Source organism: Haliotis cracherodii, unplaced genomic scaffold (genome assembly GCF_022045235.1).
Source record: "Haliotis cracherodii isolate W230 unplaced genomic scaffold, xgHalCrac1.p SCAF_2, whole genome shotgun sequence".
In the NCBI taxonomy this organism is placed as follows: domain Eukaryota; kingdom Metazoa; phylum Mollusca; class Gastropoda; order Lepetellida; family Haliotidae; genus Haliotis; species Haliotis cracherodii.
The window spans coordinates 66292874-66319072 of NW_027266275.1; the positions used below are offsets into that span (position 1 = coordinate 66292874).

The window sequence follows — 26199 nt, forward strand, 5'->3', positions numbered from 1 at the left end:
AAGACCTGAACATGGAGGTCCAAGACCTGAACATGGAGATCCAAGACCCGAACATGAAGGTCCAAGACCCGAAAATGGAGGTCCAAGACCTGAACATGGAGATCCAAGACCTGAACATGGAGGTCCAAGACCTGAACTTGGAGATCCAAGACCCGAACATGGAGGTCCAAGACCTAAACATGGAGATCCAAGACCTGAACATGGAGGTCTAAGACCTGAACATGGAGGTCCAAGACCTAAACATGGATGCCCAAGACCTGAACATGGAGGTCTTAGACCTGAACATGGAGATCAAAGACCTGAACATGGAGATCCAAGACCCGAACATGGAGGTCCATGACCTGAACTTGGAGATCCAAGACCCGAACATGGAGGTCCAAGGCCTAACATTGAGGTGCAAGATCTAAACATGGATGCCCAAGACCTGAACATGGAGGTCTAAGACCTGAACATGGAGGTCTAAGACCTGAACATGGAGGTCCAAATGAACATTAAGATCCAAGACCTGAACATGAAGAACCAAGACCTGAACATGGAAGTCCAAGGCCTAACATGGGTATCCAAGACCTGAACATGGAGATCCAAGACCTGAACATGGAGGTCCAAGACCTGAACGTGGAGGTCTAAGGCCTAACATGGATATCCAAGACCTGAACATAGAGGTCCAATGCCTGAACATGGATGTCTAAGACCTGAACAATTCGAGAGAACAAATTGAGAGATTTTTTTACCACAAAAGAAATGTCAGTCGTATGTGACATGCAATCTACAACTTTTCGAGTTTCATGATTCAATCAGACATAATTTTTGCACCCCACGGGGCTTTCCAGTGTAAGTTATTTGCGTCTATCCTCAGCTAGGGCGCGTATTAGAGGCATAATGTTGCGCCCTGTTTTAAACCCCCGGATGTAAGGGGCACCTAAACCCTGCGCCATGTGTATATGTACAAACGTATTTTATAAAACCAAAACTAATCTAGATTATAAAAACATGCAAGTCTAGCCAGCTCTGTGAAATCAGCACCAGGAGAAAAAAATAGAGGCGATAAAAATATTGTCTAATAAAGGATTTCATAGACCCTATGTTAGTCGATGGAAACGTATGGGTCTCCATATTTAATTTATGAACGGGTGATGCTAACTCCTCATGTATTGATACAAGAGCCGCTACGGTTGTGGCCTGTGCACTTACTGTCTGGGCACTGCGGAAGTGGATATATGACAATGGGGAAGATATGTTTAGTGCATAACCAGCTGAACAAATATAACGTTAACTTCTGTCGGAAATATTAATAAAACGTCCGTCGGTTCAGAACCTGTGGTCATAAAATGGCAAGATTGAAACAGCTAGCTTTAATGTATTTCCGACACAAGGTTGATGAGTTTATGCAAATACCCTTACGAACAGTGTTATAATGGTTTGTAAGCTATACACAGATGTACAATATAATGTCAGAGAAATATAAACACGAGTCCGACGAAGGTATTAGGGGAATGAAATAAGAGTAGATATCAGTTCTGAGGAGGGTACGCGTTATCTACAGTCCCCCCGTTGCCCCTCCTGGTGGATATGGCTGTGTACAGATGTCCGAACGGGAGGGGGGTAACGGGAGGTAAAGCGTTAGTCAGGCAGTCGGCACTGCAAGGCCCGTATGCGAGGGAGCCGGGAAGCGCTTGGCAGTAACATCTAACGGTTGAGCCAGATCAACCCCTGCGGCCATCGGACAGGAATGTTTGAACAGTGAGGTTCTAGGGTGGACGGGAGTTTTTCACAGTGACCAGGGGATGTCTGTCGTCGCAACACGCACCACGTGTTTTTTATGAAAAAAACCGTTGAATACTTGAAAAAAAGTGTTAACATGGGAGTTAAAGACCTGTTTGGATATTTGAAAAAACGGGCAGGATTTGTGTCAATATTTGTGTTGTGTTTGTGGACTTGTCGGACTACGTCATCACCTGTCTGTGAACCCGTTACGCTGTCCCACTGCGTCAACATCGTCAACACGACGCAGCTTCCCAACCTCTACGGCGACTACACTCAAGATGACGTCGACGTAAAGACGTCACAACTGTTCCGGATTTTAGGATCTCAGTGTACGACGTTTAATCGGTTTCTATGCGTCTTATACCTACCCCCGTGCCCCGAACCCCACAGACGTCCCCCGGGGGTCCTACCCCTCCCTTGCAGACAGGTGTGTGAGGGGGCGAGGGAGGAATGTAACGGCGTTATGGCTGACAATGGCATGAAATGGCCCTATGAACTTCAGTGTCATACCTTCCCCACAGAGAACTGTGTTATTGTTCATGGTAAGTGGTCTTCGGTATCAAAAGCATGCTTCCTTTTCATGTCGGCTTAATTTCAGGATTATATATGGCTTTCCTGTGTAGGAGAATATAACAATAATTTACGCCGTCGGAAGATCAAGAACATAAGGTGATACGGCAGATTAACAATGAGCCATTACGCTGTATACACATCTAACACGTACACTTCTATCGCACTATGGTATTAGCGATAAAATTGTACAAGCATCCTCGAACGAATACGCGTTTATACGGCGAAGTAAATCATGATTTGATTATTCAGTGTTAAACTGGGTCGAGGAGATTAAGTACGTGGTCCTGATGATGGTTAAAGAAGATGAGTGGATAGCAACTGACAGCAGTGATGATTACCTGATTCCCTTTGTATGAACGAATCAGCTGTTATTATTTATGACTGGTGCCAGTCAGCTATACATCAACAGCACCGGCAGCCCTAACGGCATCGTCGTATCTGATGCGTAGGCTCTACTCCCTTAACTTACTTGAAAGAAATAAATCTACAAAGTACTCAAAATAAGTTTGTAACTCCTCCGTTTCAAGACAATTATTTAAGAACAAATATCCAAACTATACATATTTATTGTTTTGAAATGCCTATTGCATGAATATGTCGGAAAATAATTTAATAAATGGACAAGTTTTTTATTTCAAATTTAATTTAATGAAATCTAACATATGGTGTTTGGATTCAAATACTGTAACAACTGTCCTCGCCATCTGGGACGTTATTGAGAACGTTGCTCCATGGGGCTGTTGGTGGTCTTAACCGAGGGTAAACCATGTATAATTTGTTTCTGGTTTTCCTTTTTATTTCGAAATACATCTGTATAAGAAGTAGACGTAGAGCTGTCCAAAACAGTACTTGGCGAGGGACAGATCCACGTGTTGTCAGCTGTATAGTTCTGACTATTGCCTTCCTGCACGTGAGAGTAATTCTAGGGGGAGAGGACCACATCTGTTTATTTGCCCTCGGAAGTCTACTAAACGCCGCGGCAATCAAGATCCTCCTATTTACTGGGGTGAACTCTTACAGACCAGGCCGTCATAATTTATCGTCATATATCAGATCTAGCAGAAACCCGACTGATTTCAGCAATTTCCTTCCATACAATGTGGCTCGCATGAACAAAGGTCATGTATTTCACGAACACGGCTTTGTCCTGTATGGTTTGATTAAAACAAAATACCCGACATTTTTCTCCGTCAATAATGTTCAGGTTGGGGAGTTATGCAATGGGAGTATTTAGCCGAGTTGAAAGCAAGTATGAAGGAACTCGTGAAAGGCTTTTAAATATTATTAACTCGATTGGAATTTGTCCATAAAACATTAGTTATAATTGAAAACCGAGCCACGCTCGTTCATCTCTGCCGCCTGTTTCAATAAAATGTCATGGCATTTGGTTTATTATAGCATTTGTCGCACAGGATACATGCTTAAAATCTGGTAAAAATTAAATCGGTATATAACCAGTGACCTCCCTATGCACCCCCACCCCCTCACCCCCCACCCCCCCACCCCCTCAAACACCTCAAACACACCCACACACACACCCACACACACACACCCGACCCCCATCCACTAACATGTTTATCATCCTTTATCCTTTAACCCCCCCCCCCCCCCCCCCCCCCCACACACACACACACAGCAATTCTCACCCGCCCCTCGACACCAAGCACCACTGTCTTTTCAAAGTAACTTATCATTAATTGTGCGGCATTTAGATCAAGAAAGGTTAGGGAGTAATGGTTATTTTATATGATAAATATCTCGGACGTTTATTCCGCCCGTGCCTAAATATTTATCTTGTGTTGTGCGTCATACGACTGGAATCTAACATACATATACATAAAATACCTTCACTGAATCCAATATATACATACACGGCTGTTGTGGGTAGATATTGATGGTGCCGCGTCAAACACGTGTATAGATGAATCATGTTTTCAAACTAAAAAAAACCAACAAGGATTACTCACAGCGAACGTGAATTACTGACGGGGTTTAAACATATATCACTCACTCACTCATTCAGTAGGTCACTGAGGATTAGCGAGTTGCGATTATCAATTTCTGTAATGCAGTCTAAAATAAATATAGTACTTATATAAGTGTTAATGACTTGCTGCATGGTTAGGGATGCAACTCGGAGCACGCAGGGATGTAGATAACAAAATACAGCTTCAGGATGAGGTTTGAATTAAGCCAAACCTTTCAGAAATCGTTGTTGTCACGTGTTCATGTGAATGAAATGTAGTCTTTGTTCTATTCAATTGCTGCGTGTTTTGGACAACGCCAAATGTATACATGAGGTTAACATTAATAAAATATGTTGGTTTTGGAGTTTAGGGAATGTTGATATATCAAAATATGAACATAAGCAAGACCTTGGCTCAGTATAATTTTCTAAGGAGATGTTGATGCAGAATCACCTAAGTAAAATGTTTAGTATCTTAATTTACAAAACATTGGCCATTTCTTTTTTCTTTTTTTTCTATACGTACGAACTTGAACATGCCTTAAGTCCCAAACTTGAGTGTCTAAGAATTAAGACTAGATGTCAGTCATCGGGTGGCCTAGTCGTTATTGGCGACGCAATTTGCAGTACAGAGTTGCGTCCCTTGGGCATGCCAAAAACCTATGATCGTGGGTTGAATCCCGGTTCGCCCGAATATGTTTGTTGGTTTGTCAGTTTAATTAATGCGCATCTTAGGTATATGTTTCTAGGCTTGTCAGCACCATACCCGTGCTCGCAGGTTTCACCAAAGTGGTAAACGTCTAAGACCTGCATCACTTCGGGCTTTCCTCCCACATCCTGCTGACACACTGATTATTTCATAACAACATTTGACATTTTCAGTTGGCCAAAAAGGATCCTTATGTTACTTCGCCTTTACAAAAGTAACACACGGTGGCTGGTGATATCAGAATTCTACATCTTGTTCATGCCCTGCTTGCTAAGTGCTGCGTTAAAGAATATTCATTAACTCACTAACGCTAAACTAACTGTCCACCTTTTTTATGACCACCAAAACATTGTATCATAACTAAGACCTTATCTGTGCCCCAACCACCTATATTTCAGCATTATCATGTGACATATACAGTATTATGAATATTCCTACGTCACGGACATTTTAATTCTGTGGATAAACACTCGAGACCACCATTAGCCCATTTATACATTCGCCCATCACATAGGAAAAACACCTGCTGGGGTTCCGGTCATAAAACCCCTGAAGTTAAACGATGATCTAGGTTCTCTGTGACTTGGTTCTCAGCGGGTCACGGCATCCTGACGAACTGGGATGACGATCAATCTATCAACCCCAGGTTGACATAAACGGGCAGCCTGGATACGACTGGAATATTGCTGACTGCAGCGATATATGTCCGAAATGCAGGTAGACGTTATCACAGCCTAATGACAGATCCAGCTTTGTTCTGCTGTAAATGTTCTGGGACAATTTAAGAAGGGGGAAATTCTGTGATCTGACAGGTGTACCTAACGTATCCCCCTCGCATTACGACTGCACTGCATGGGTGCCTCGTGTGTAATTCTTCTGACAGGCCGGGGATTAACATGTTGCATTATGTGGCATACACTGAATGAACCATAACACGCTGTAGTGCAGACATACTTCAGAGGAAAACTGAAGTATTTGAATGTTTGATACAATAAAGAAGCCCATAGTGTGTGTGTGTGTGTTGGGGGGGGGGGGGTATTTTAGACAAAACTACGTACATACTTCCATGCCGATACAGCCGTGTAGTCCTAGTGATGAAATTAAAAAAGGAGTCCAACTCAAGTCTAGAATGATATGGCAAGTCTACATTGCCTCAGCAATTAAGGGTTGTTCTGGGCTCCATTTGCATTTCATTTTATAATTAGGAAATATAGAGAGTAGAATTTTATTTCTGGGACTAATGTCAGTCTATATCCGTGATATAGCCGATTGAGGCGCAGTCCCAATTCCCTTCCGCTAAGCGGGTAGCGTACCAGTTCCTCAATTCGACATTAGAGCTAAAGTGACGGTAACTCCCCTGGCTGTTGGTACATAGACTTACGGCAGTCGTACAACTCTGATATCATTTCGTTGAACATAACCCAGGTTATTACCCTGGCAGATAATGATAGGACTGCATGTAATTATAATAACTGACTTACATATACTCACCCGATATAAAGTACGTGATTTACGGGACAGTAATTTAGATAGATGTAATTGTAGATAGGAAAGGGTCAGCATATTTTCATGACATGGATATACAGATATGTGTATGTGATAATCCACGGATCTCGTTTTACTGTTATATTAAACTATCTACTGTTATCCATACTGCAGGTTTTACAAGGGCGTGTGTATGATTGGCATAATAGTTTCCTATGTTGTTTCGAGTGGGAGCTGCAGATGACCTTGACCTTAGTCTCTCTCACAGTCCCTGAGGGGCGGTCGGGTAGCCTTGTGGTACAAGCGTTCGCTCGTCACGCCGAGGACCTGGGTTCGATTCCGGACATGGGCACAATGTGTGAGGCCGATTTCTGTCGCCCCGGCGTGATATTGCTGGAATATTGCTAAAAGCGGCGTAAAACCAAACTCACTCACTCACAGTCCCTGAACCACACCCCATTCCCTTCCGCCCAGCCCTGAATGTTATATAGCCCTAAATAAAGTAAGTTTTAATCTCCCGTCTCACTTGGGTTCCCTTTCCGTTCAAATGGAGTTGCTTGTATCCATCAAAACTATATATTTTCAGAGACTTAGCGTTAACCTTGACCCTGTAACCTGTCATATCGGATTTCAGTGTTTGTTTTGCATGTGACACATTCTAAAAAAACCTTCCTGTAATCAGCGAAATAAAGCTCCATTTGAAATCCAAAAGATGAAATTAATTGTACACCGTAATTTCATCATACCAATTATGGTCATCGGAACGAAAAAATAAGTGGAACATAGCTTTTGGGAAAACCTCTGAAATGCTGATCCGTCAAATATTTGACTCAAGAATTCAAATGAAAGGAAGCCCCATTCGTTACGATGACAGCCGTGTGGGACGCGTGGGACTATATTTATGTGATAGACGGCTTGTCTACTGTTAAATCTCTCTATGAATAGTTTGCAGTGTTTTGCATTCGGGAATGAATTACGTTTTATCTTACTGCTACCTCCTTGGCGGACATTTTGTTGACAAACAACATATGGTTAAGGTAAACCGTATGCGGCAAGGCGGTAGGTAGCTTTTAATAGAGCAGCTTGTCGGGCTAGCCGCTGTTCCTTCTTCCTCTCTGCACAGATAGGTGGCTATTTCGTGCCTGAACAGCACCAAATTTGCCTGACGAAATTGGCACTCAATTTTCCTTAGGAAAACGGCACCAATCCTGCTTGGCGTAAAATGGCACCAACGGAAAATGGCACCAATTTTACCTGACGTCAAAGGAAACTAAATTTGCTTGCACTAAACATTTTGGCTACTGGAATATAATTATTTGTTCCAGAGAGCAAATATCGGTATAATGGTCTCTATTTGTTCTAACGTTGCCCGAGTATCTTAGAAACCAGACACCCCCTGTTACCGCCAAACGCTGCTGGGGCCGTTAGCGCATGCGCACAGCCGCTCTGACAAGCCAATTCTCGCAGAGTAGAAAACCCCGAGAAGACATCATCTGTAAATCAAGTCTCCACCCACCGCGTTAGTTCCGACCCTGGTGATGAGTACATGCGACTAAGATCAGACCCAGTTCTTCAAACCCTGGTCGGTCCCGACATGGTTCCGCCCAAGTCCCGTCCCCCATGTGGCTCCCCGTAGTTGATGTGATGGCGGTGATAAAGCTGTGTCTTCCAGAAGGATCACGGGGATTTGGAGGTGTAGACATCTTGAGACAAATATTTCTCTGTAATAGCTGCATGTCTGGGTCGGGTAATTATAAGGGCATGTGGTGGGGAGACTCGGGGCAGAGGCACTTAGGCAGTAATTACGTGTAACTTACATCACCCCTGGGACCGCCATGACGGGATTTGTCCTCGTCTTGTGAGAGTTTTTGTACGGTGCTAATTACAAAAAATGGCTGCAAATGCATATAATATTTTGACTTCAAAAGTAGACGTTGATTACATCGCTGATTATTAATTTAGGAAACCGGTAACCAACTGTGACGATGTTCTATATATAGGAATCTGGTCAGGAAGCTGTCTCCCAAGGCTTTCCGGCTATGAAAAAATGGTTGCTGTCATGTGTCGGAACATCAGACGAATGAGGGTGCTCAAAATAGGCACTGAATTAGACTGATGATATTAACTCAGTTAACCTCATCAACGGTGGTAGCAGATAGGTAGGGAAAGCAGATGGGTGTTGCACTGACACTGTCTCATCGTTTGGGATTCATCAGTGTTAATATCACATATGTAGTGAGTGAGTGAGTTGGGTTTCACGCCGCTTTTAACAGTATTCCAGTTATATCGCGGCGTGTCAGCTTAATGTTGGAGGAAAGCCCGAAGTGATGCAGGTATTAGACGTTTACCACTTCGATGAAACCCACGAACACGGGTATGGTGCTAACAAAATCTAGAAACATAATCGGGGCGAACCGGGATTCGAACCCACAATCATAGGTTTCTGGCATGCCCAAGGGACGCAACTCTGCACAGCGAATCGCGGGGCCTTAGACGACTGGGCCACCCGTGCCCCCTCACAAATGTAGGAATATGTCAAAGCTGATATCATAGCGTTAGGATATCTCAGTGTTAATATCACATATGCATGAATATGTCAAAGCTGATATTATAGCGTTATGATATCTCAATGTTAATATTACATATGTAGGAATATGTCAAAGATGATATCATAGCGTTAGGATATATCAGTGTTAATATCACATATGTAGGAATATGTCAAAGCTGATATCATAGCGTTAGGATATATCAGTGTTAGTATCACATATGTAGGAATATGTCAAAGATGATATTATAGTGTTAGGATATATCAGTGTTAATATCACATATGTAGGAATATGTCAAAGCTGATATCATAGCGTTAGGATACCTCAATGTTAATATCACATATGTAGGAATATGCCAAAGCTGATATTATAGCGTTAGGATATCTCAATGCTAATATTACATATGGGAAATTCAATGATACTAAAATAGAATGATATCAGACATATTGGAATATAGAAATAATGATGTCACGCGGGTGGGCTATAGGTGAGTGAGTGAGTGAGTGAGTGCGTGCGTGTGTGTGTGTGTGTGAGAGAGAGAGAGAGAGAGAGAGAGAGAGAGAGTGTGTGTGTGTGTGTCTGTCTGTCTGTGTGTCTGTGTGTATGTGTGCGTGTGTGTCTGTGTCTGTTTCTGGGGGACGTATAAAGGGGGATGCTGGTACGCGGGAATAAATGCAGAAACACACATCGGAGTAATAGGGAAAGGTTGTTTTATTTATTTTATGTAAACAGCGCGTCTGTCAAATGCGACACTTGACAGTAATAGCCTAACCCGTGTGTCGGTGTCATCATGTGCACACAGATAACGCACGTTGCCTGATATAATTGCTTTCATTTTTGTGAAATAGACAGATGCCTGTCCAGATAGATACATACCACGATAGAAAAAGCCAACGAAACTGATAAAGTGGTCCTGTACCCTACACTGCGTAACACTGAGGTAGTGTCCCGGAAGTGCCGGTATACGTGCAGGTGCGTTGGTGCTGCCTGCTGCTCGGGGGACATGAGAGAGGTGTGATGGGGTGGTATTCATATTTGGGGTGTTGCGTGAGATGTTTTGTGTGGTGGGGTAGCTGTGTTTTGGGAGTACCTGTGTTAGAAACATTTGGGTAGTTGTGTTCACTGTGTCTGAGAAGTTGTGTTGGGGATGTTACGTTCGGGGTGGTTGTGAGTTGCATGAGGCTCTTTGGAGAAGTTGTTTTCGGGATTTTAGGGAAATTGTGTTAGTGTTTACTTTTCTTGTGTTCTTTAACACCTCGAATTAGAGGTGTTAGAGGAGTTGTGTGCGGTGTTGGAGGAGTTGTGTGCGGTGTTGGAGGAATTGTGTGCGGTGTTGGAGGAGTTGTGTGCGGTGTTTGATGAGTTGTGTGCGGTGTTGGAGGAGTTGTGTGCGGTGTTGGAGGAGTTGTGTGCGGTGTTGGAGGAGTTGTGTGCAGTGTTGGAGGAGTTGTGTGCGGTGTTGGAGGAGTTGTGTGCGGTGTTGGGGGAGTTGTGTGCGGTGTTGGAGGAGTCGTGTGCGGTGTTTGATGAGTTGTGTGCGGTGTTGGAGGAGTTGTGTGCGGTGTTGGGGGAGTTGTGTGCGGTGTTGGGGGAGTTGTGTGCGGTGTTGGAGGAGTTGTGTGCGGTGTTGGAGGAGTTGTGTGCGGTGTTGGAGGAGTTGTGTGCAGTGTTGGGGGAGTTGTGTGCGGTGTTGGAGGAGTTGTGTGCGGTGTTGGGGGAGTTGTGTGCGGTGTTGGGGGAGTTGTGTGCGGTGTTGGAGGAGTTGTGTGCGGTGTTGGAGGAGTTGTGTGCGGTGTTGGAGGAATTGTGTGCGGTGTTGGGGGAGTTGTGTGCGGTGTTGGGGGAGTTGTGTGCGGTGTTTGATGAGTTGTGTGCGGTGTTGGAAGAGTTGTGTGCGGTGTTGGAGGAGTTGTGTGCAGTGTTGGAGGAGTTGTGTGCGGTGTTGGAGGAGTTGTGTGCGGTGTTGGAGGAGTTGTGTGCGGTGTTGGGGGAGTTGTGTGCGGTGTTGGGGGAGTTGTGTGCGGTGTTTGATGAGTTGTGTGCGGTGTTGGGGGAGTTGTGTGTGGTGTTGGGGGAGTTGTGTGCGGTGTTGGAGGAGTTCTGTGCGGTGTTGGAGGAATTTTATGCGGTGTTTGATGAGTTGTGTGCGGTGTTGGAGATGTTGTGTGAGGTGTTAGAAGATTTATGTGCGGTGTTGCAAGAGGTGTGTGCGGTTTTGGAGATGTTGTTTGCGGTGTTGGAGGAGTTATGTGCGGTGTTGGAGGAGTTGTGTTAGGGATGCAGGCTATATGTTAAACGGTATTTGGATGAAGATAGTGCATGGACGGTGCCGTAGAATAGTCGGGACATTACGGTAGAGATGGGGGTTGGTATTTGGGATGGGGTATGGTTATGTGAGAATGGGGTGGTGGATTCCAACGATATCGTATAACCATTCCTCCACCAGCAATTAACCATCCACAAAATAGCCCAGTAGTCCAGTCTACTTTGCCATGGAATTAGTCATGAGGAACTGGCTGTGCTTGTAAACCAAAGCGATGTGTAATAGGTTTGCATGACATATAGAAAAATGTCACCCCCGACAGGACGCCACGTGACTGACCTGTCAGCATTGTGTCTACTTGTGTGTACACACGGGACGCCATGTTGTACCTGATGCCACGAGGGACAGACACAAAGGTCACGTGTTTCTCAAACTCTTGGACACATGCAGGAAACGGTTCATTATCTCAGCGGCTTAATTGCCATGGGCATTATGTTTAATAATCTGTACATGATAAGGCTAACATGCTGCTTCTCACACTGACGCCCTCCATTGCCTCGCCCCTGCCTCGTTGTCTACATTACGTGATGGCGATACACACATATATTCATGTAAGCATATATCTTGATTGTATTGTCTATTGATCATAAGGTCAATTAAGACCACATCCTGAACGACGTGGTGCTGATATCTGACGTGAATGCCTTTATTGGGCGTTAGGGGTTCGTCTATAATTACAGTCAACACGCATATGGAAAACAAATATCATGGTTTAGTTGTGCGTTACAACGTAATGAGGCAAGCATGCACTGTTTGAAATCTGCAGCAATGATTAACTGGGTAAATATGAAACATGTTGTCAAATGTTGATTCAATTACTGATCATGGTGATTTATTTGAACATTTATGTTTTGTTTGTTGTTTAACGCCGCATTCTGCAATATTCCAGCTATATGAACATCAATCCACGCAATTGGGATACTATGACGTGCATCAACCAAGCCAGCAAGATTGACCACCCGATCCCGTTGGTCGCCTCTTATAACAAACATACTCGCCTCTTGAGTTATTGAAGACCTATTCTATCCCGAATCTTCACGGGGCATTTATTAATTAGTTATAGTAAATGAGTGAGTGTGTAAGTATTTTTCTCGCCGCTGTCATAAAGATTCCAGCTATATCACGGCTGGAGGACACTAAAAATGATGTGGGACTCAAACCGGGCCTTGGGCGTGAAAAGCGAACCCTCGTTCCACTTGGCTACCCGAGCTATGAAACATGTAGTCAACGGAATTCAAATAACATTTAATATCACTTCCCGGAATCTTCATTCATGCATAACCAGATTAAACTTGGCTTTTGGACAGTATTAAGTATAACACGTTAATCCCGGGCCCGTGATGATTCCGGGGTAGAATAGGTCTTCAGCAACCCATGCTTGCCGTAAAAGGCGACTATGCTTGTCGTAAGACACGACTGACGGGATTGGGTGGTCAGGCTCGCTGACTTGGTTGATGCATGTCATCGTATCCCAATTGCATGGATCGATGCTCATGATGTCAATCACTGGATGGTCTGGTCCAGACTCGATTATTTACAGATCGCCGTCATATAGCTGGACTATTGCTGAGTGTGACGTTAAACAACAAACAAACAAATGCTAATTCACGTTTCCAATGTAAACCATCCGGATTAACAAATCTCAGATTTCAGATTTCAGAATAATGTTACTTTGTATACATCCCCACAGTTACTGTCCAGAAGGTGGGGTGTCCGGTTTAACGGGCTTCGGATTAACAAGGTTTCACTTTACTGGTGAAACTGAACATGAAGACAATTTTTAGCGACGTTTGTTCGCCGTGATTTCCGCAAGGTCACATGGCTGCAAGCACACACACACACACACACACACACACACACACACACACACACACACACACACACACACACACAAACACTCGTCGCTATAATCTTGGACGATACGTTAAACCCAATTTCACCTCACCTCACCTTTTGGTATGAATCGGCCGAGGGATCGAACTATCGATCTTTCGCTCTTCAGGAAGATACTATCCGCGACGGAGGCGCTCCCAGACATTAAAAGTCCTCTATGCACGTTGTGAAAAAATAAACTTTATTCGAACGAATTATTAATAATATCTGTTGCCCTATATATTTCCATCAATATATATCGTTTCTGTGATTTAGAAATATGCCATTTCCAGAAAGTCATGGGATATTTAGGCAGTCCCATAACTGTTAATTTCATATCATATTCAAAGTTATGATTTTACAAAATACTAGAGGTCTTCTGATAGCCATGAACAAACTAGACGGTCTTGGTCACCAATTAACGGTAAATGATTATTCCCTCCGAGCACATGATTACTTGACTTGAGATCTATTTCGTATCTACACCTGCCAAACTCGGAGACTGTACTGTCGGTTTAGCGCAAAAAGAAACGAATTAAGTTAGAATCCCGTTTCCATTGCTTGAAACACATGTGCCCTCAAGCCGCCGACCCCTAACCTTTGCCCCTTGACCTCGGTCAGACATACGGGTCCTATTCTGATCTGTATTAATGAGAATACTATAAATGTGAAACACGCTCCTTAGACATTGTTTCAATCAAGGTATATTGGCTTTAATTTGGACAAATGTCCGTGTTTCTTGTCGTCCCAGCTAGGGGTAACGTACCTGCTGGTATGTAACAATTTTGAACAATTTACCCTTATCAGCTCAGGGGCATCTGGTTTGAATTTAACGCACGGGGCAATAGAAATCATTAAAACAAAATGCTAATTCAAAGACTAGTGAAAACTTAGACCAGCCAAATACATTAATGTGCCAGTGTATCTGAACCCCGTCTGTCGGACGGAACGCCTGTCGCTGATTCTGTGGTGTGGGAGAGGAAGCAATTAGCAGCCAATTTCTATTTAACATAACATCCGTTCAATGATAAATACAAAATTTACTGCTTGTAAACTAATGTCAGGTGTTATTTCTTAGCGTCAGGCTGTAGGGTCTCAAAGATACGGCGAGATTTTATTCATTAAGAAATGTAACTGTCTGCCATGGATAATGGTATCCACGACCGAAAAGCCTCATCACCGACGGTGTTTTTCTTTGTTGTTTGTTGTTTAAAGCCGCACTCAGCAATATTCCAGCTATTTGGCGGCGATCTCTATGAAATCAAGTCTGGACCAGACAATCCAGTGATTGAGGTGAGGTGAAGTGAAATGTGGTTTAACGTCGCGTCCAAGATTATTGCACTTATATAGCGACGTGCATGCACACGTGTGTGTGTGTGTGTGTGTGTGTGGCTGCTTGTACTAGTCTGGACTGATGCCGATTTATAGTGCTAGCACACTGAGATACCATGCCGCAGTTTAACATGAATACCCTACTCAGACACAGTATACTGACTCCGAGCCGACCAGTCCTTGTTTTAGCCCCTTAATGCCGAGGGCCAGACAGGGTAACAACAAGAACCATCTTTTAACGTCTTTTGGTATGACGCGGCTGGGGATCGAACCCCGGACCTTCCGCTCTCCGGGGGGACGCTCTACCATTAGACCACGGAGGCGGCCCTCTAGTGATTGAGACCATGAGCATCAATTTACGCAGTTGGGATTCGATGACATGCATCAACGAGCCTGACCACCCGATCTCGTTAGTCGCCTCTTACGACAAGCATGGGTTGCTGAAGACCTTTTCTAACCTGGGTCTTCAAGGGGATAGTCAATGGTGTAACGGCATGGGATGAGGTAAAATATAACAAATGAGTGCCAAATGTTTAACAGAATTAGCTTGCTCCTTGTTCACCCGATTACCTTGTCCGCTATTCTTATAATAAATGGCTTTATCAAAATGGTATGCCTTGCCGATCGGAAGACACCTGAATGTAACAGTGTTTTGTGTGTGCATTATTTCCTTCTTAATTTATTCTACAGTTTTTTTGTTCACTGGAAGTCATGATTGTTTTTTGGAGACGTTTATTTCAAGATATTTAAGAATTTTTGGTAGATATTTACAACCTGGGTCTCCGCGACTCGACTCAGCTTACAATGAGTGTTCTTGTGATAAGGCACGGATATGTGCAGAAATTGAACATAACATGCGTTTGTCCACCTCATCGTAGACGTTTATATGGACGCGTTCATGCCGAAAAAACCCCATCTGTCTCACCAAATGTTGATGTTTCTACAGCATTCCAAAAAATCATCCGAACAGGAGATAACTTCCAACTTATGCACAATAACACATTATACTCCATAAATGTCCGACGTTTATTAGAAAATAAATAAGATCGAAATAAGTAAGAAACTGCAATACTTGATAGCGAATATCAAGACAATCTTTTTAAAATCAGATTTTAGTTTTCGCTACCGCTAAACAAAGATCTGAGGACATCCCATTTCTAGTCACGTCAGAACGACCTTTCGCGAACTTTGACCGACCAATGGAATGACTGACAAGAAATCGACATTAGTCAATCAGAAGGCAGCTTTCTCGAGCTTTACGACACTAGTTCCAAACTGGTGACAACGCTTCGAAACATATTTTGACGTATTCTCGATTAAAAAAATTAAAACTGATAAAAAGAACATTCTGGAATGGCTTATAGATGACCTCGATTGTATGGATATAATCATAAAACACGTAACTGTCGTTCGGAATACCCTCTGTTAAGTATTTCGAGGTTGCATGATTAGATAAGTAAACACGTTCCGACTGTCACTTTCATGATCTGGTAAGCGGTGCTCTGATTGGTTGGATGAAAGGTCGCTCTGACGTGACCCGTAATGGGATGTCCTCAGATCTTTGTTTAGCGATAGCGAGAACTTCGATCTGATTTTAATGAGATTGATATCAAGACACATTACCAGCTAGTGCAAAATTAAAGGAACAGTGTTTAGCCAAGGAAGTCGCAAGTCAGCTCGGCTCGAAGTGGATCCATCTTCCCGAGGCAAGCGAGTAAATTGAGTCTAAAAGTCCAGTTTCCACCCTTGCCGAACTAGTATCATAGGCAGTTTGGCAGAGTATAGGTTTTATCAGGGAATATATATATGTCTTATATATTCCCTGAGTTAAATAAGTTAAATATATATATATAGATAAATATTCACATCGTTGCCCAAATCAAATTATAACACCAGCTGGGCTGTTATTACTATGGCCAACAGCACAGAGTCATGTGCAGGTCAGTGGCTCCTAATTAATGCCAGAGAATGGCCGGTTGGCCACTGAAGCTTAACTTTGTGGATGAGGTGCGGGATACTGCAGGCTGACCATGTATGTAACGTAACACGATACATTGCAGTCTGACAGTGAGGGTTAAAGATAGTACGCTTTCTGTTAGTCGGGACTTGACCCTCGGACAGCGGCTAGGCAGGTTGGCTCTCTGACGCCTCTGATATGCTGCCTGGCCATGTCTGTCCCATCACCACAATCGTGATTATGCACATGCAGTAACTGTTATATCACAAATAAAGTGTTGTGGACCCACTGATGGACTCCTGTGTTTGAAGGACAGATATCCCAAACTAACAGCCCGGGATACATGGTGGAATCCAAGATCTCGGAACCTCTCTGCAACAACGTTCGTGAGCGAAATCTCCCCACAAGTCAGGCGATATCCATCCATCCTGGGTCCACATCACAACTCACGTCAAAACAGCAACTATCATCGTGAATTCGGAGAACAGTTGACCACACTGCCTTTCAACTGTGCCACGGAATCCACAATTGGGACGCTTTGCAGCTTTGTGAAAAGGTTTCCGTCACATCTAACAATAGTGACGTCTTTTTACGGCAAGTGGGAACAACAGCAAGAATTCTGTGAGTTCCTCACCATTCACAACTGCAAGCAACGAATGCACGTACAACGGCCCCTATACGTGAATCCTTTGTGCGGAAACAAATAAAAAACAAGGACTCCATCAAGGCAAAGAATTTCAACTAACTCTGTTTCACCTTGTGTCAGTGACTTTGTGATTTTTCAGTGGCTATAGTGATTGTTCTGTAAGTTTTAGTTAATCTTTCCACTGGGTAAGTGTTTATACAATTTGGTCATTCTTGTTAATTCTTTAAAGTTGCGATGCCTTTCTTTTCATTTAAAACTCAAAACTCTGATGACGGGTCCTCCAGTAATTCCTGCTTTCCTTGGAGGATCCGACGAAATACTAAACATACAACTGCTGAGACTTCCCCACCTCGCTCAATTTCCCCATGTACTCCTCTCCAGCCTGCAACCTCAACTCCTCTTGATCATCACTGCCGCATTACTAACCCCCATTGTGATGGCCGTTGTTGTTCTCCCCCTCCATGCCCCTCCCCACCCGCTGGCCGACACACTGTCCAGCCCCCATCTCGCGTCAGCTTCACGACCCTCCCCATGCCTTTGTTTGACGGACATGATCCCCGCTCTGCACCTTCATGGCTAGGTAGATTTCAGAAATTTACCTCAATTCAAAATTACACCAGTGACGAAATTATTAACGTTTTCCCCCTATATTTATCCAAAACTGCTTTAATTTGGTATGAAGGACTTCCATGTAAAGACAACATGACATGGCCTGAACTCAAACAATCGTTTTTAAAATGGTATGGCCCAACGTCAATTCAAGTCATAAACCGCAAAAATGACCTGATTGATAGAAACCAAAAAGAGCACGAAGGCTTTTGTGAATTTCTTCAATCTATTCGTTATGAGGCATCTCTTTTGAAATGTAACACTGATCAATTTATACAAGACCTCATTTTCAGAAATGCCCTCCCTCACATCATTCAGTTTATTCTCACCCGGCGCCATGCCACGTTGTCAGATATGGTAGAGAGTGCCCAGATAGCAGAGGACATACACAAAGAATCTGGTATGGAGGGAATCATGTCTGTCGTTACATCCCTCAAAGTAAAGTTGAACAGAATACAGGAGGAGCGACACAACTCAACAACTGATTTCCAACCCTCCCCAAACAAGGCTTTCCCCCATCAAACCCTTCCCTCCCACTGGCCTCCCCTTCCCCTTTCCATTCCACCACCTCCCATCTTCCCACCCCCACTGTACCATGCGCACACACACCCATACAAGTGCGTCCACTGTGGGTTATACCATCTGAGTCCCCAGGAGTGTCGCCTCAATCCACCCACCCCTGTCAATTACTTTCCGTCACCACTTAACGCTTTTTTTGTACATGTATACAATTATCTGTCCCTTTTCCTTTTTCTCTCAGCTGTAGCAGGCACCTGGCTGTATATGTCCCGTCAACTTAGTAGCCTGTGCCCCTTCCCGACGTTTATTAATATGCACTAAAATATCTCAATTTGATTAGGGCGTTGTTTCACTGCTATTTGATGTATGAATGTATGTTTTAAGTACGTCTGATATCCGCTCGTAATGCTTTGTTTGTCATGAGCAGTAGTGTAAGAGAAATATTATGCGCCTGAAAATAAAAATGATGTTTATGATGAATCTTTATGATGTGTATGAGGATGCTTGTGAACCTGATATGATGTATTAATAAGTTGTATAGTTGACTTGAATGGAGTGATGTGATGAGAGTAGATGAGAGACAGGTAGAAAGGGAGAGAGATAAAAGTATGTGAGAGAGAGAGAGAATTTATATGTGTGACTGATCATTTACCGTAAGAATGATAAGCTATCTGTGAGCAACTGTGTGAGACTTGAGCGTCGTGTATATTATTAGTGACGGTGAATTGGTACATGGCACCTTACCATGATTCCTGTAAAGCTCTATTTAAAAAAAAATATTTTCTACCTCACTGCTCAGTGGAAACGTATTTGTATAACAATGTTATTTATACATGGTGTACTTTATTTTATTGTGTTGATCCATGTACTTGACGTAATCTGGTGTTAATTAACACATTGTAATGTGCCGTCTGTTGTAGCAAAAAGAAAATCGGGTTCCACAGAATATATCTCAGTCTGCTTTCCTATTTTGAAACTATTAATAATATTATACTTAGTTATGGATAATTAATATGCAGCTTACGATGGACGTTGTTAAATTTAAAATGAATTCTTCATTTAAGGTTTGTGAATCAACCATGGTTGATACTATTCCTTGTATAATTTGTCACATCAGTACAATCTGAATGGTATGGCTATACCGTCTCTACCCTATTGTATTAATTTCATAACATGTTTCATGCTTTAATATTTAACTTGTATCATGTATATTGTAATTTAATACCTACCTCATTCACAATGCTTTATAAGGACGTGGGACACGTCCTTCTTTACAGAAAGGGCGTATATCATAGGCAGTTTGGCAGAGTATAGGTTTTATCAGGGAATATATATATGTCTTATATATTCCCTGAGTTAAATAAGTTAAATATATATATATAGATAAATATTCACATCGTTGCCCAAATCAAATTATAACACCAGCTGGGCTGTTATTACTATGGCCAACAGCACAGAGTCATGTGCAGGTCAGTGGCTCCTAATTAATGCCAGAGAATGGCCGGTTGGCCACTGAAGCTTAACTTTGTGGATGAGGTGCGGGATACTGCAGGCTGACCATGTATGTAACGTAACACGATACATTGCAGTCTGACAGTGAGGGTTAAAGATAGTACGCTTTCTGTTAGTCGGGACTTGACCCTCGGACAGCGGCTAGGCAGGTTGGCTCTCTGACGCCTCTGATATGCTGCCTGGCCATGTCTGTCCCATCACCACAATCGTGATTATGCACATGCAGTAACTGTTATATCACAAATAAAGTGTTGTGGACCCACTGATGGACTCCTGTGTTTGAAGGACAGATATCCCAAACTAACAGCCCGGGATACTAGGCTTGAAATTCTGGGCTTGATCGTAGCGTGGCTGTTACGAGTTATATTCTATGACCCTCCTATTGATCAATCAGATTCCATCTTTCACTTACATTTGCTTTAAACAAAATGGCGGCGCCCATTCAAGACGATCTGATCGATGATCAAGATATATACAATCTCGCGTAATCAAATCCATTGAGCATCTTCATTAAAAACATAAAAAGATTTGGAAAATATCTGTCGATGCCCAGTTGACGGTACACATCTTTTGCAAATCCTGCAGTCAACCGAAATCTGCACGTTGATATCCACGTTGTTTACGAACCGGATGTCGATTTCGTTTCGCGATTTTGATTGGACTATGCGTTAACTAGTAAGTCGAGACAAGATATAACTCCATAATTGCAGCCAAGTTCGGCAAGGGCGGAATTGGAATTTTACAGTCAGTTAACTCCCTTTCCCCGGCAGTTGATCCGGGTTCGAATATCTCTATTGCACAATATCGGGGTATCGTGATATAACCCAATACTGCTAAAGTCATGGGTGGGCAATGGAGTATATGCCATTATTGTCTAACTCAAGACTTGCGTTGGTTCGTCATTCCAAAGACCAGTGTACGATTCCCAATAGATGTAATTTCTGAATATAATTTTGGTCCCCTGTAAAGATATGGGTTGAATTTTGCTGAAAGCGTCGTAAAACTATTTAACACTCTTTTACTCCCTACTCGCCCGGAGAGCGGAAGGTCTGTGGTTCGATCCCCGACCGCGTCATACCAAAAGACGTTAAAAGATTGTACTTGTTGTTGCCCTGTCTGGCGCTCGGGGCTAAAACAAGGACTGGTCGGCTCGGAGTCAGTATACTGTGTCTGAGTGGGGTATTCATGTTAAACTGCGGCATGGTATCTCAGTGAGCTAGCACTATAAATCGGCATCAGTCCGGACTATTACAAGCAGCCACACACACACATACACTTAGTGTTAAATACCAGCTCAATTTAATGAAACATTTACGTTTATGTTTTCAATTCAAGTCCACTGTTTATGGTAAACCTATAAGAGTGGTCCTGCTGTGGAATATATTTATTTTATTAATTATTTTTTTCTAGAAACGCATACAAAAGTAAATCTGAGCCAGCTCCAGCTAGCTCTATTCCACATAATCATATGAAATCAGCAGAGGGATTTTTGTTATTTCAAACTTCACTCGAACACGTGGTGATATTGACATGTGTGTGTATTTCCGCCAATCAACATGTAAAAGAATGATCCGCACGCTCGTCTGACCTTTACGTTACTAAACTCCCAAACCCCGCAACAAACAGCTGATGCATGTGTCTAGGTATGAATGGCCAGGCGGGGAATGTTTGGACAGTGTCCACTTGCAACTATCTGGGCGAGTCAGCAATAACACAAGTGTTCACGCGCGTGCTGTGATATATGCCTCATATCACCTGACCGCATGCACTCAGACTGCTTCTCGGGGGCCTCTTGTGGACATAAAACTTCATGAAGTTACTATGGCACTCTGGACAGGCCAAAACCCACTTTAAACGTATAATATCATTTTGATAGTTTCAAGACATTTCTAAACTTCGCAAGAGACTTTTAAATTTTAAAATATTGAGACATTTAATAGTATCTTGAGAAATGTAAAGGATTTAATTTCCGATACGTTTACAGGATTTTGCAAAGTCTAAACTAATAATTAAATATTAGGAACTATCTTGAGACGCTTTAAACAATACAGCACAGTTTAAACATATATTGCGAATTTCAAAACTAGCATGATAGGTTTACTACTTTCTTGCCAACTATAAATAGATCGTGGGAGATTTAATAGAAAATATTGCGGAGTTTAAGCACGTCTTGCGAAGTTTAAAACTGTTTTTCGAACTTGAGAAATATTTTGCGAACTTTAGAGGTTTTTTTACCTGCCTGACTTGTCCTAAGCTACGATCAGAGTCAGCGCATGGCGTCATCTGTGTAGAGAAGCTAGGAGCCCTACACTAACATAGTTGTCTCATTGCGTTAAAATACCATGACTGGAATAGGATATGAGAGTAACCCTCAGTACATTCTTTCTGTTTAGAAGGCTAGGCCATATTGAAATATATGAAAAGGGAGTAGAAATGATATCTTTATTATTACAATTGACGCACGAACCAAAACCTTAATTAACCTTTTGTCATGTCGTCTGTGTGGAAGGATGGTGTCAAGGAGCGAGTGAGTGATGCTAAGGCCAGCATTCGCCCAACTGAACTATGAGTCTGCTGAACCAGTGGCTGATGTCACGAGCAGCGATCTAAGCCGCTGGTATACAATTCCACAGTGTACAATCAAACATTATGACCAGCTGATCTCGTGTTAGTCCACTCTAGGAAAGGTATGAGACGCTGGGATCTATTGAGCCCGGAAATCCAAAGAGGTGAGGTGAAATTGGGTTTAACGTCGCGTCCAAGATTATTGCACTTATAGCGACGTGCATGCACGTGTGTTTGGCTGCTTGTACTAGTCCGGACTGATGCCGATTTATAGTGCTAGCACACTGAGATACCATGCCGCAGTTTAACATGAATACCCCACTCAGACACAATATACTGACTCCGAGCCGACCAGTCCTCGTTTTATCCCTTTAATGCCGAGCGCCAGACAGGGTAACAACAAGTACCATCTTTGAACGTCTTTCGGTATGACGCGGCCGGGTTCGAACCCCGGACCTTCCGCCCTCCGGGCGGACGCTCTACCACTAGACCACGGAGGCGATCGGAAATCCAAAGAAGGTGTCGGACATTATCATTGTTTTAGGTCTGTTAGTCAGCCCGACAGGGTTTTGGGTGGGGAGGGGTCGTATGTCCGATGCACCGACAAATAGTAAAAAGTAAAATGAGCTGTATACAGTTTGATAGTTAATGACGTAGTTAGCATGTCTGATAATGTGATTTTCTGACACAGATTCTGGTGAGCTGGAGCTTGTGGACGTGTCTCTGCGCGTGACCGGAAGTATACGGCGGCCAAACTCGCAGCCGGTCAGTCTGGCACCTCTGGAGGCGGAGGTGGGCGACAACGAAGAATACTCTGTAGAAGTGGTATCAATGACAACCAGTCAGATTCCTCAGAGACGATATGACGTCATAGAGCTCGGTGATGAGGAGTTGTACCACGGCTGGGCGGACGTGCAGGGCACCGGCGCAGCAAACGACTACTGCAGGTAACCAGCGATTCCATAGACTAGTTCCATGTCCTAGTTGCGCTGTACGCAAGCTACGCTACACACCGTCTTTCATATCTCAATGGCCTAAGTTGACGACGCACCTAGCTTTCACAGATTTGTAGCGTAGCTTGCGCATCGCAACTAGGACATGGTACCATCCCAACGAATTTCTGAGGGCGCTGGACCCTCGGATAGATATCAGTGTATCCGTGAAACAGACGTGCATTTGCAAACCAGTTCTAACCTCTGGTAAGGCAAAGTCAAGGCTGGACCATGCGTAAATCAACCAATCATATTATATATAGAACTCAGTAAAAGTTATAAAGAACGCCCAATGTTTTCATCTGATCGCAGACCCATGAAGGTTTGGGGTAGAATAGGTCTTCAGCAACCCATGCTTGCCGTAAAAGGCGACTATGCTTGTCGTAAGAGGCGACTAGCGGGATCGGGTGGTCAGGTTTGCTGAATTGGTTGATGCATGTCCCAATTGCGTCGGTCGATGTTTATGATCTCAATTACTGGGTTATCAAGTCCAGACTCGATTATTTACAGACAGCCGTCAAATAACAACAAACAAATATGATTACACTATCTGTCATGCCATGTCGAGACAGATTAACTACAGCCATATGAAAAAAAATCGTGTATTCTTTAACCTCTTTCGAGTAGTATATATGAGACATAACAACACGCACTGAATATATGTGAATATACTCATTTCATCCTGACCGAGATATTTCCGATGCGACGTTAAACATTAACTCACTCATTCATTGAAATTATGCATTTTCTCGTCTCCAGAATTTTGGGACGTGGAAAGAGAAGATTCTTGTCATGTGCACTAGCAGGAAGCTCAGGTCAAGGTCACCATTATGTCTCCAAGCTAGGTTTTGACAGCGGTCACAAAGACACGTGGTTCATGCGCGACGTCGACAATGACGGCCGCGACGACTACTGCAGGTAAGTCACATGTGTTGGAACTATTTTATTGTAAACTCCTTTGTTTAACGACATAACGACGGATATTCCTCATATATTATTTCAGATGAAATTTAAGTAATATTTCGATGGACAGATTAATAACTAATTGCTAAAAGTAAGATTTCTTTGAGAAGTTCAAACAATATGAAAACGCCATTACCAAATCCACAATGAAATGCTGAAACATCTATAAATCATTTTCATCACATTGAGTTTAATTGAGCACACGATGTTGTACTCGGGGACATCGACACGTGTTATTTATTGTCCAACATCTGTATTGGTTTTACCTCCAGATGTGTCGGGAGGCCGGAGAGCTCCAAGATCTCGTGCATGAAGTCTGGGGATAAAGGCTTCTATGGCAGCACCGTACAAGGCGGAAGTCAGTACACGTTCGAGCTTCCGGGATCCACCGGATGCCATGATAAAAAACTTAATCCTCAGTTTGGAGCTTGAGATATTGATATTCCAAATATGTAAATAAGGGCTGAAAGTATTCAACAAAGAAGAAAAATAAACATTTTCCATTTTCTTAGCACATTTGTCTTGTTTTGTCTTTAACATAAAACAAGCAAATAAGATATGCGGTATTATCTTGGCAATAACAGTGTATATGGTTCTACGCCGCTTTTAGCGATATTCCAGCATTATCACAACAGGGACACCGGGGCTTCACAGATTTAACCCGTGTGAGGAATCGAACCCAGGTTTTCGGCGTGACGCGAACGCTTTACCAACTTTGCTACCTTATCGCCCCTAACACGACTGCGACAGTCGCGGGGTACTGGAGTATGAAGGTAGATCCAATTAACCTAAATTGGTAGCACATTCAGTCTTCGGGAATATCAAAGAAAAACAAGCTGTTTACATTAAGTTTATTATCGCTAGGGGCATTAACAATGTAGTGTTTGTGAGGGTATGCGTGTTCGAAGGTAAGGACGGGAATCCGGTGCTTCTGAAGGCACGAGTATTAATAGGTGTCGAAAGTAGCAGTCCTGTGTTCGCGAGGATATATGTACCATATGTACTAGTGTGTAACAAGTGTGTTTACTGATGTGTGTTTGGTCTGATAGACTTCCTGAGGCCTGGTTAGTTTTAGGCTTCGGCAGTAGCAATCAGGTGTTTGTGAGGCATGAGCGCTTGATGGCAAGTAGTAATTCGGCGTTCCATTCGTCACCACTCGTCCCTTTCCGTAACACGTCGGAATAACACGAGTTGGTCATGAATGTCAGCGTTCGTGAGGATGAATGTCAAGAGGTATCGTATTTTGTAAAATAATGTACGTGGATGGTTGACTTTCCGAGAGAATCGAAAGAAGCACTCCGGTGATCTGCGGTACGGATATGTTTCTAATCGATGTTTTGTTTGTTTGTTTGTTGTTTAACGCCGCACTCAGTAATGTTCCAGCAATATGACGGCAGTATGTATATAATCGAGTCTGGACCAGGCAATCTAGTGATTGACATCATGAGCATAGCAAATTGGATACGATGACATACATCAACCAAGACTATTCGATGTTCGTGAGTGGACAGGCGTGTTCGAATGAAACGGTTGTGGTTACCTTGTTATTCGCGAGGACATGGGTGATCGAAGCTACCGTATGTTGCTATTTGATGTTCGTGAGGACATGAATGCTCGTATGTACCGTAGTTTCTGTTCGATGTTCGGGAGGACATGAGTGATGGAAGCTGCCGTATGTTGCTATTTGGTGTTCGCGAGGACATGGGTGATCGAAGCTACCGTATGTTGCTATTTGATGTTCGTGAGGACATCAGTGGTCGTATGTACCGTAGTTTCTGTTAGATGTTCGTGAGGACATGAGTGCTCGTATGTACCGTAGTTTCTGTTAGATGTTCGTGAGGACATGAGTGCTCGTATGTACCGTAG

The 26199-nt window shown here is 43.2% G+C and overlaps 1 protein-coding gene across 1 annotated transcript; it reads left to right on the plus strand.

The window, feature by feature from the left end:
- The first annotated feature begins 1644 nt into the window (after window positions 1–1644).
- On the plus strand, window positions 1645–24805 carry LOC139469453 (uncharacterized). The gene is made up of 4 exons (XM_071251630.1): window positions 1645–2306; window positions 23070–23325; window positions 24130–24288; window positions 24606–24805. Exons 1-4 carry the CDS (start codon window positions 1820–1822, stop codon window positions 24763–24765), a joined length of 1062 nt encoding a protein of 353 aa, XP_071107731.1. The 5' UTR covers window positions 1645–1819; the 3' UTR covers window positions 24766–24805.
- Window positions 24806–26199: the final 1394 nt, after the last annotated feature.